The following is a 12,602-nucleotide window of genomic DNA, read 5'->3' on the forward strand; positions in this document are numbered from 1 at the left end:
AGGAGGATGATGAGTCGGATGGTGGTGACCACGATGCTGGTCCAGATACAGATGACCAGGCTGGAGATGACATTGAGATGCGTGAGGCAGATCAGGGTCACTAGGAGATCCCCACATTATCGCATTTTGAGATCGGAGGTCCTTCACTAACAGTTCCAAAGACTGCGGAGTTGTGTGCACAGATGCGCTCTATGACTTCCATCTTAGGGAGGATAGAGGCGAGGCAGGAGAGGATGGAGTCACAGTTGACTAAGGTTGTAGAGGATGTTAGAGTACTGAGAGAGCAGAGACAGTAGTCTAGATAGATTGTACTAGGATTTCCTTTTATGTTTCTCAAATGTAACTTGTAGAACTTTCCTAGAATTAATGAAGTTCGCTTTTGTTTCACCATCTTATTGTACATTATGCATTCTCTTTTGTTGTATTAAGTGATGTTTGTTAAATCAAACTTATTGTGTATTATTCAGAGTATATTATTCTTCACTTTTAAGTTTCTAATTCAAGTGTTCTATTATTCACTTCTAAGAATACTTGAGTCACTTCTGGATTTATGACTCAAGAATGTTCTATCATTGTTTCTATGGTTAGGATTTACTTGGAATTGTGGGCTCTGATACCACTCTATCACATCCACCCAGCCGGTACCCTATCTGGCATACCCGAGTGTGTGATCCACAGTCCACAAGATCCAGTATTTAGTAAATCAACCTCCCACATTCACAATAATATAATCAAGAACAAGACTAAATCAAGGTTAACAATATTATTCAAATGACTCAAAGTAAAGTAACGAGATAATCATTAGAGTGCGAAAATGATACCAATAGATATATATAAAATAAAATGTAGAGTGAGGCGGAATCTCACTCGACGAGTACAGTAGAATGTAGATCGAAAGTGAAAGGAAATTACAACTGGTTCTAAAGACAAGAAAGAAAGATATAATCTAACTAAGCTAGAGTCTATCCTACTTTATAAAGACGTCTTCATAAACATAGACTTCATCAATCACGCTCAGACGCTCCCACTCCACTGTAGGGCTAATCTTGGTAACAAGTAAGACCACTCGAGGAACCCTCAATGTAATCTTCATAGTCGCCAACACCTTGCGTGTAATACGCTTCTTTGGTTTGCTCTTCCTCATATTGGCCTTCATAGCCATCAATGCCTGTAGAATAATCTAACAAAAGATGTTGTACAAAAGGAGTGAGTTTCAAAAGAAAACCAGTAAGGCAAGTAATTCCATAATAGCATAAATAACATGATAGCATAACCTAAGCATAATGTTATATCATATGCGGCAAACAATGCATGTATGAGTCTAACTCCAGATATGCTGGTCTCTATAGGCAAACATGCTTTAAGTCATAGCACCATACTTCTTTGGGAAGGTCAATCACTCCCCCTCAGCCATCTTGGCATCTTGGGTCTGCTGGTGGTAGTAGGGTCTTGCATCCCTCTTGGACATTCCTTGGTTAGGGGTTTAGGTCACCTCTCTCTCACATCACCATTGGTCTAAGTATTGGCGCATGTCAGGGTAAAGCCTAGCCCAATGCAAGTCTTCTACTTAGTCATATCAACTCAGGTCCAGATACGTCCATTCCTCACCCCGGGCAATCCTTTCCGGTATCCTTTCCACTAGAGTCAGCATAGTCCCAGACTACGGACTCATCAACGCTATAGGTCATCCACATATAATAAACGGGAAGCTCTCATGTCTTCTCACAGGTTGGTTACTGGTCTTGAACGCCCATGAGCCCAAGTCTATCCATATGCAACTCTACCCATACATGGCCCCCACAATGTGATTCATGTCCCCTCACGGGTTGGTTACCGGTCTTGAGCGCTCATGATTCCCCATTGCTACCACGGGTCGTTCGGTCTCAATACCCTTCCGAATCGGGTCTGATATAACAGGGAATATCCTAGCCAAACACTGCTAGACAAGTCCTAGGTATGACAACCAATAATCCGGGAAAGTGTCAAAGGGCAACATTGGAAATATCCCATACTACTCCCAATGAGGTCCAAATACAGAAATGTCAAAAGGACATTCCCCAATCCCAAATCATACCTAAACAATCACAATCATAATTCAGTCATATCATCCACGACAGATGTCTCATCAAATGAAAGAGTATAATAAGACAAGATTAAATGAATAAGCAACATATATGAATAAGTGTTCATACATGATCAAGTACATAAAGTAAATAAGGAAATAAGATCCTACTGTACTTACAACATTCTTATCATAATAGAAATTAACATAACAGTAGCAAATCTAAGTAGTTCCCAAATTAGAAACTAAATTTATGCAATCTATGTTAATATGGTAACAATTTTCCTTACCTTAAATAGATTCGAATATATTCCGGACGAACAAGAGGATGAATCCAAAGTTAGCAAACAAACCCTAGAATAACATCATACAGTCATTAGGAAGTTGTCTTAAAAGAATGATCATCAATCGAATCGAATCGGACGAAGAAATCAAATTCTATTGTTGCGGGTTGATTGGTGGGTTGATTGATTCAGTCGACCCAAGCAATCTGCCCAAGAGCAAATCCGAATTCAAAAATAGAATCTTGATCCGAAACCTATGCTACACAATCAGGAATGCGACGAAACTTGGAGAGAATGTCTAACACAGTAGTCTAAGACTAAAAATCATATTTTAGACATCAAACAACGATTAAAACCATTACTTACTAATTTGAAATCATACTTTCTATTTTGGTAAAAATCATGGTTTTCATTGGAAACATGCTATGAACGAAAGAGATGAACTAGAGATGATAAGGTCTCATTCTAGTACAAGAACACAGTAGATCAGAGGTATGAATAATCATGGAGAGGCATCTACAATGCTAGATTAAATCAAAATAAGAATATGATCATAGTTTAAGAAGAAATCATAAGAATCATATTGAGAATGAATAAGATGATCATGGCATAAGAGAATGGAAAGAGATTGTAAAGATATGACTACAAGGTTGCAGCATCTTCATCATAATCTCAGTTTAGAGATGAGAGTGATCATGGAAAGAATGAATCAATAACACAAAAGATTGAATACTAACTTTTGATTGAAGAATAAGAGAGAGAACTAGCAAGTTTGCAAGATTAGGTCTTCTTCAACACCTTTGGAGGCTTGGAGATGGTTTCCCTTTGTTCTCTAAGTGTTTTGGAGGCTAGGGATACTAAAATCACGAAGTCATGAGGTATATATAGCAAGATACCCTAAACAGAAGATTCTGTTTGATTTCAGCAACTCTGGGTTGATTGGCTGGGTAGCTTGGCCCAGTCGACCCAAGCAGTCAACCCAGGCAGACAGCAAAACCAAGATCAGGGATTTGAAGGCCTTCCACTACTCGGAATCAAACAAAATTTTAAACACATATTCTATAACTTACCTAGCATGGAAAAATGGCTTTAAATCATATCCCACCAAGCTCTAAGGTCATCAACCAATCTTCTCTTCATCAAAGCGTAGTCTCTTTTCTATATCCGATACTCTCTTCAAGTATGGGGAATCATCTTCAATCTCCATAGGTTCGGAGTCGAACACTATATTTTCTACTGATATGGCCCATAGTTGACTTTCACTTCTACTTCGGGTCTTCGGACCTACAGACAATAGAGTATCCGGGTCAAGGTTAGGGCCGGGTTTCACAAACTTAGATTTTGCCTTTAGCTTTCGGAGCGATTCAAGCTCGGGTCCTCCGAATATCGTCAATATTGGAGATCGGGTGGCATCAATCACTTCCTTGTCTTTCTTAGACTTAGGAGCTTCAGTTCGCCGCTCCCGACTTACTGAACACTCCATTTTTTCACCACTTGGCCGCGACTCTAATTGTCTCCCCTTGATGAAACTGGAAAGGTGACCTTGAGATATCAATCTCTTGATATCGACCTTCAGATGTCTACAATCATTGGTATAGTGACTGTAATCCTTATGAAAACGGCAATACCTCTCCATATTTCGCTCCCCAGGCTTTGCTAGGACCTTGGGTGGCCATTTTAGGATATTTTTTCCTTTTATGACATTCAAGAACTCTGACCGAGGAGTATTCAAGGGTGTATACTCGCCTTGATCAGGAGACCTCTATTGCCACGCCGTACGAGGCCTTCCAACTTGATCCCGAGCATGCTGTTTTGGCTTTTGCTTTTTCTTGGGAGCTTTCTGCTCTCTGGTAGAGGCCTTCGTGTCTCGCTGACGCGCATCTAGAATTTCTGTTACCTCTGCCTACTTCTGACACCTTTGCACCAGTTCAGCATAAGTGGTAGGCATATCTTGAAGTAATAACTCCAAAAGTCTCCGATTGGTGAGTCCAGTGAACAAAGCAGTTTTAGCTACATGTTCATCTAAATTCTTGATTTCCATCGTGACCCTATTGAATCTTTTCAGATATTCCCAAATCAATTTGCTTTTCCCTTGCCTAATGGTAAACAAGGTTTCCTCGGTCTTCTTGATCTGAATTCCGCTTTGGAATCGACCGATGAATTTTCGCGCCAACTCCTCAAAATCTGTGATTCTTCCCGAGGGAAGATTCGAGAACCATTTTTGTGCTGCTTCGGTTAATGATGAACCGAACACCCTGCAAAGGATTTCATCTGAGTTACCAGCCACAGCCATAGTTTGTTGGTAGTAACTGATGTGAGCGATTGGATCTCCTGAACCGTTGAACGAAGAAAAAGTAGGTAACCGGAAATTTTGAGGAAATTGATATCCAGCTATTGCTTCAGCGAACGGGGTCTTTCTAATGATCGAATATATATCATCGGTTAATTTTCCTCTGGACAGTTGCCCGAGCCTTTGATTAATATTAGCCAGCTCTTGGCCAATATGCATCGATTGTCCACCGGTGATACGAGCATTGTCCCAAACCGTACGCCTGGAGGTTGGTGAATGAGTTCGCACTCCAACACCCAACCTTGTCATTGAACGAGTTGTGCTTCCTTGGGGTCGTTTAATTCGATCATCTCTTCTGGGGAGTTCCCAGGTTCTTCTTGATTCTCTGCCTTGCCTCCGGGCTTCGTCCCGAAAATTCTTGCCAACATACGGCCTTCTGGGTAACCTTCTTTCCCTCCTTGGGGAACGTCCTCGTGGAAGTGAGGTAAATATTTCCTCTCCTTCTCTTACACGCCTTCTCGCTGATCAGGAGCCTGTGGCGCCACCACTTGCCTAACCAACGCACGAAGCATCTGGTTCATCTCCAGAAATTGGAGCTGCATTTGATCCAATTGTTGTTGGAGAGGATTGGGAGGATGCAGTTGATCATTACCCCCTATCCTCCATCTTCTCGTACTTCACGAGCTCGACTTCCCTCAGGAATATCATCAGGATTATTCCCGCCAAGAAGTTGAATGTCAGTGTCCCGCTGAGCCGCTGCAGCCGCTGCTGCGGACCTGGTAACCATGACTTTCTGAAGCGATTCCCATAGACGGCGCCAAATGATGCGTCCAAAATCTGCTCAGCCCTTAGATCACTGAAGAATGACCTGCAAAACAATCGTCAGATGTGGCCTGACTGTGGGGGTCGGGAGTCCACCTCCGAAGGCTAAGTCAGTTGATGAACTGATCACAAAGGCTCTGCTTGAGTATAGAGCAGAAGTATGAATACAAATATTGGGAATACGATTCAGTAACCTTTCTTGTACGTAGGTCATGTCTTATATAGTGTTTACCTTCTAATCTCCTTCGTTGGATCTATTCGAGCCTTCTTCAGGTGACTGTTCGATCTTAATGGTTAGATCCGTTGGTGGGGTAGTGGATAACTTCCCTTATTAGCATGATCGTTTACTCCCGTAAGTGCCGTTAACCGTCTCCTTGACGATTCGTCCACTCCGAGAATTGCGGATTCTGGCCTGCTTGTTGACTGAGTCAGCAGGTTTCTTCCTCAGCAAGCTACCTTCAAACCCGGCCTGCTCAGATGCGGGTTGGTCCGTTTCTTCCCGACCGAGGTCTAGGGTCGAACCACGGGCGGACCCGGTTTGACTATGATTTTTCCCGTATCAGTTCCAAAAGGCTTAACTCAACTCATTTCATCTTTAAAGCTGAGGGAACATGTTAAGTCAAGCTCTTTAACCCATCTCATTTTAGTTAGTCCAATCTAGCGCCTATCACAAGAATGAACCCCATTGACACATAACATCGATCGCTTTTTGGGTCTTGAAATAATTCTTCAACAAGGATATGATTTTAATGGAACAATGGTTGATGCCGAATGGACCATTAACCTGGATTGGAGTTTTATACTCATCTTGGACGTTATGTTTAAAAGGTAGGCTGTCATGTCAACGTATGTTAAGGGGTTGGGAAGAAAAACATTCTTTCAAGGGAAACCCAGAAATTTTGAGAAGTGCTTTATAATCCATTGAATGACAACAATATCATTTCTTAGAATGAGAATCAAGTCACTCAAACTTACAAGTTTCTTCCTTCCTTCACCCAATCAATCCACCCCTCCCTCAACACTACAAGTAGACCTTCTCACGTTCCTCTCTTCAACATCTTTCACTGTCTCCTACTTACCCACAACCATTTTCTCCATTACTTCCAAGATGGCTCCATTGAAACACATTACCAATCCTTTCCCTTACCATCCACCACCTCCTTCCTCACCCTCTGCAGCACCACCACCAGCACCGTTTCATCCTATATTTCCACCATCACCATCTCATCCTATAATTCCACCACCACCTCATATTGTTCCAACGCCACCTCCACCACCGCCAGGGAACCACACTATCATCATAATAATTATAGTGATTGCAGTTCTCTTGTTCCTTGCCTCCATCGCAGTTGCTTTGTGTTGTTTCCTTTCGAAGAAAAAGAAGAAGATGGTTACAAAAACTGAGATCATAAATATGGATGAACATATGAAGTTCCAAGAAGCCATGGTACCTGGTCCCCATGGAACTCAAGTTAAGGTAATAACTATGGAGGAGGACATGCATGTAGTAGAAAAGATTGAGAAGAAAGAAAAGGTCGGTGAAGGATCCAACTCTCTTTCTCATTCAGAGACGCAGATTAGCAGTGCAGATGAAGGGGGTGAGATCGGTTCTAGAGAAATTGAGGCTAGGCCATCCTCTCACAGTTCCTTGGAATCCCATCTCCAGCAGAAGCTCTGATTACTTTGGTCTATTTCTTTGTGATCTGTAAGGCTATAATAATAAAATCAATAAAAAGCAATCCATTGTCTAAACTATTTTCTTTCCATTTATCTCTTTCTGTCGCCACAGAGACCCTTCGGTGTTCACTGCCATCTCTCTTTTGACTGTCAATTTCCTGAGTACAGCTCCCAATTCTAGATGATACTTCTGAGCTGAGAGCTGAAGGAGATCCAGGGTAGTGTTGGTATAGGAGAGGAGACGAGGGAAGGATATAGTGGGGAATGTGAGACTGAGCTGTAGGAGAGCGGATGAGATGGACAAGGTTAAGAGAGTTTTTGAAGTAGATTTGCAACAAGATTAGTGTGCAGAAATTATGCATATTTCAAAAAAAGTGAAAACATTAATTGATTGAAAATATCTTATTACAGTGTTTAGTTGGATTTATCCTGAGAGATTGTTTAGATGATAACCAAAAGGATACCAAATAAAACAAAAGAAATGGTATAACGTAGTTTACAGGAATAAATACAAATAAATAATAAATGAATATAATCTTGTGTAGGACTATTGACAATGTCTGTGTAGGTCTATACTATCAGTTGGCAGCAGCACACTCTGGAGGGAAGCCTTGAGGAAATCGTTTTGAATCCCTGCAGTAATTGTGGATCATGTAATTCTTCTGAACCCATTTCAATCTATCTTGGCTAGTGTTACGGGTCATGGACAGGCTTGTCGGACAGCTAAACTACCCGACCCTAATAACCCACATGCCTGGCATATCAGTCGGGATAATACAGGTTGTGAAAAGGCCACAAAAAAGAAAAGATACCTGTGCTAGGGCAAAGAGGGAAGCAAATCCCCTGGTTAGTAAAACCCTAATCCGGAAATCCATATTGTAGGTTCGAAGACCCGAAGTGAAGGAAGAAGACAACAGTGGGCCATCCAAATTGAACCCATTGGATCTGACTTGGAACCAATGGAAATGGATGGTGATGATGCCAAGTTAGAAACCTTGTTTGATTTCGGAAGAATACATAACTTGAATGATGATGGACTTGGTAGATGGACCAAGAGTACAATGATGACACAATTGGAAGGTCCTAGAAAACCAAGTGAGACCCCTTATAACTTGGAAAATGACCCAAGATGAAGTCAGGACTCTCAGGTGACAAAAGTACACTTTTGACCAAAAGTGGTACAAGTTGGCGATTGCCTTGGTTGCCCCAAGTGACTAACCAGTACCGGAGCAGTTTTGTCACTTTTTGGGAATTAGGTTTCCGAAGCCCTATATAATCAATTTTCGTCCTAATTGGTGTCATATTGTCATGAAGCTGTTGGAGAATGTCTGAAGAACCTTAGAGCATTCTATCTAAGGCCAAGGAAGATTTCCAAGTACCCGTGAAGTTTTCCCCTCGACAAATCTTCTTCTTCAAGGTTAGCAATCACACTCTTTCTTCTAGATATACACTTTCCTATTGATTCTACCCATTGTTGAGAGTTTGGAGAAGGTCTTAAGTTTCTGTAATGGCCAACTCTCCTATTATCTTAGTCTTAGAGTGAATCCCCATTCACTCTAGTTCTTCTGTGAACTTCACGGTGTGATTTGGGTAAAAGCCTAGCATGAATCTATATGAATGTATTCTCTTTGATTTGTTTGATTTCAATCCATGCTAGATCTCATTCTAAGTTGTTTTAGATCTTATTGTATTCTTATCTTAGTCCTAGAGTGAATCCCCATTCACACTAGTCTATCCGTGAAATTTGCGGAATGATTTCGGATGAAACATATTTTTTGGATCCATTAGGTTTTCGCTCCGTTGACTATGATTGATGCCTAAATCATGTTAGATAGTCTCCTAATATTATTTTAGAGTTTTCCTATTAATTTCGGAGTGTTTGGAAATCAAACGATCAGTTTTAGACTGATTTAGGTTTTACTATCCGTACATAGTAGCTTTGGTCGATTGCCTTGGTCGCCCGAAGCGACCAAAGGGTACAGTGACAACAACTTTCCCTATTTTGGTCCTATTTCATTTTCGATCCTTTAGGGTTTGTTCCTAACGTTAAGTCATCGTATGTGTTGTAACTAATATATCCATTACCGGTTTATACCGGTCAAACCAACCTCAGCCGGGTTCAATTGAGAGATAAAGGCAAGATGATCAAAGACGTCCAAAAAAGAGCGATGATCTGATGGTCATGATTGAAAGAGTATTATAAGCGGGAAAGCCAGTATAAAAGCAAGGGAAGATCCGTAAGAAGGTAAGTCTCTAGAATCAGCAAAAACTCTAAGCTCACTCTGATTGAACTCCATTACTAGCATTTTAGAAGCTCCAGAGAGCTCTGTAAACACCATCGACACCATACTGACTAGACCGTCGGAGACGAGACGCCGATCAAGACGATCGGCTTCATTTCTTACTATAATTCTGTTTCTTTTAGGAGTGAGAGGTTGATTGATCGAAGAGCAAACCAGATCGAATCAGATCTGAGGAGTTCGGTGCGAGAAACTACGGTTCAAGGCGATCGGCAGAAATAGCACCAACATATGGCGCCGTCTGTGGGAAATCAGTCCAGAGCAGAAGCTATGGCTCAATCACCTAAGCGAGAGGAGGAATTACCGATAGAAATGGCGGAAACAAGCCAGAGGGAGCCAAGGAGAGTAAATCCAAAAAGAAGAACGAGAGAAGTGGTTCCAATGCCGCAAATTCCAGTGATGCAAACTCTACAGAGGTAGAGAATGCTGGAAGATCATTCTCCACCTCATCCAACTGATCAGTTTGAAAGGCAAGAGAAACAATTAGCGAGATACATTGGCGACATCTCGTCCGAGTTAGATCCAAATCCGATCGTGAGCGGTTTGAGAGCATGCAGCATCAAATACTGGAAACACAAAATCTGATGAGGACTTTCATCAAGCAGATCGGAGTACATCCTGAGGAAAGAGTTCCGGTCTTGTCAGCTGGAAAATCTCGAACTCTTTCCTGAGCAAAAGAGACCTCTGTCCCTAATTCTCAGATTCAAAAGTCAGGAGGAAGCCGAAGGAGATCATTTCTGAAGGAAGGATCGGGAGAAAGTGCGGATCCAAACTATATTCCACTAGAGACTGAAGATCGAGATTCGTCCAGAGATGATCAATTGAGTCATATATGGAGCAAAAAGAGTAGAAGCGTTGGGGATTGGAGAGATAAGAGAGAAACAGGAAAATCAGGAGATTGCAGATCTGAAGTCTATGGATCGGAAATCAATAAAAGATTTCGCGTCCTCGATGATCAGATTCAGAGACTGGTGAACAAAGATGGCGGAGAAAAAGCTAAGGAAATAATGAACCAGAATCCATTTGCTAAAGACATTATGTCAGCACCATTGCCGCGCAATTTTAAACTTCCGACATTCACGATGTATGATGGAAGCACAGATCCAATGGAACATCTGGCTCAGTTCAACTCTGTTATGATGCTAGCAGGTAACTCTGATATTTTAAAGTGTCGCTCATCTCCATCTTCCTTGAAAGGATCTGCAACAACCTGGTTCTTCAGCTTATTACCAGATTCCATTAAGGATTTTAAGGATTTGACGAAAGTATTCTTGTCAAGATTCCAAAGTAGCATGAAAAGCAGCAAAACTGTTGATAACTTAGCTGCAATCCGTCAAAAATCGGGAGAATCAGTTCAAAATTATATGAAGAGATTCAATCAGGAGTCAATTCAAATTAAAAATTTGAATGAGGCGGTGGCATATGACGCTATGTTCAGAGGCCTAACAGATGAGCATCTTCTGGAATTCCTGATCATGAACAAGCCAGCGAATATAGCAGAATTGACAACTCGCTGTAATCAGTATGCAAATATGAAGGACATTCTCCAAGCAAGAAAAGAAACTGATAGCAGTGGAGTTAAAAGGAAAGATGATGGAGTTGTGAAATCTGATCATAGAGATCAGAGAGAGCGAAGGAATAGCAGGAGCTTTTCAAGAAATATTCCTGATCGTCAATACAGAAGGGACATCCCAAAACCATTCCAAGAAAACTACACTCCTCTCAACGCAAGAAGATCGGAAATTCTGATGCAAATTCAGCATCAGGGATTTATGAAATGGCCATTACCTATGATAGAAAAGGCGGATGAGAGGAATCCGAATAGGTTCTGTAGATATCACAAAGATCATGGTCATGATACTGATGACTGCAGAATTCTGAAAAATGAAATTGAATGACTGATCAATCAAGGAAGATTGGACCAATATGTTCAAAAGAGAAATGGGGGCAACAGAAGAAATGCCGCTGATCAGCCAAGAAGGTGGAACAATCGAACACCAGCTAGAGAAGAACAAGCCAAGGGAGATTTTCAGTACAACTCTCCAGAGGAAAATACTAAACAACGGGGAAAATCGGCGATTCAACGAAGTAGTCCCCCGTCATGACCATCCTGGGAAGTTTGGACTTAAATTCAATTTCAAAATCTAAGGCACATGCCGGTATGTGAATACTTGTCAAATCTCATGTTATTCCTAGAAGAATCAAAATGATGAAGGAAATAGTCTTCACGGAGGAAGAAATGGAAGGAATTCAAGAACCACACGATGACGCCATTGTGGTGGTCATCGAGGTGGCAAACAGAGATATTCATAGAGTTCTGGTAGACACAGGATCATCTATAGACATCATGTCTTACGAAGCTTTTCAGCGATTGAAGTTGGATACGGTCAAGATAAAACCTTGCAGCACAAGACTATTTGGATTTTCTGGAGAGTCTACTTCGGTAGAGGGGACCGTGGAGCTAACGATAACACTTGGAACACATCCACAAACGGTAACTACGGTTACTAAATTTTTGTTAATAAAAAGTCTATCAGCATACAATATAATTCTCGGGAGACCAGCGTTGAATACTATTGGTGCAATAATTTCAACAAGACATTTGAAGGCCAAGTTCCCAACAGAAGGAGGCATTGGAGAATGCAAATCAGATCAAAAAACTTCAAGGCAAAGCTATACAACTTTTTTGAAGGATTTGAAAGCACAAGGTAAGGCACTTGCCTTTACTGTTGAAGTTACGGATAACAGGGATGAGGAAAAAATTCAAAGAGGTGAACCGGTAGAAAAGCTGGAAAAAATTTGTTTTGGTTTGGAGAATCCAGAAAAAGGGACCATGATAGGAGCTGATCAAAATAGTCAGGACAAGGAGCAATTGAAAGAATTTCTTCAGCAAAACGCAGATGTCTTTGCACGGTCGGCACAAGACATGCCAGGTTTAAGCGAGAGAGGTGGCGGAGCATTGTTTATGGATAGATAAATCTATCAAACCAGTGAAACAGAGACGAAGGAATTTCTCGTCAGAAAAGCATGATGCAATTAAGGTTGAAGTGGACAAACTTAGGAGATCTGAGTTCATTGAGCAAATCGAGTGTCCAAGGTGGCTAGCAAATGTGGTAATGGTGAAAAAGCATAATGGAAAATGGCGAATGTGTGTAGATTACACTGAT

General features: G+C 41.3%; 1 protein-coding gene across 1 annotated transcript; it reads left to right on the forward strand.

The window, feature by feature from the left end:
• Positions 1-6,494: 6,494 nt before the first annotated feature.
• On the forward strand, positions 6,495-7,197 carry LOC149018662 (uncharacterized). Its single transcript, XM_089154408.1, has one exon. It carries the CDS (start codon positions 6,567-6,569, stop codon positions 7,134-7,136), a length of 570 nt encoding a protein of 189 aa, XP_089010534.1. The 5' UTR covers positions 6,495-6,566; the 3' UTR covers positions 7,137-7,197.
• The last annotated feature ends 5,405 nt before the right edge of the window (positions 7,198-12,602 follow it).

Source organism: Hakea prostrata, chromosome 4 (genome assembly GCF_041222555.1).
Source record: "Hakea prostrata isolate BN-2017 chromosome 4, UWA_Hpros_2, whole genome shotgun sequence".
Classification (NCBI taxonomy): domain Eukaryota; kingdom Viridiplantae; phylum Streptophyta; class Magnoliopsida; order Proteales; family Proteaceae; genus Hakea; species Hakea prostrata.

What these genes read in the sequence shown, in the direction of transcription:
- LOC149018662 (XM_089154408.1), top strand. Translation starts at nt 6,567, where the DNA reads ATGGCTCCATTGAAACACATTACCAATCCTTTCCCTTACCATCCACCA.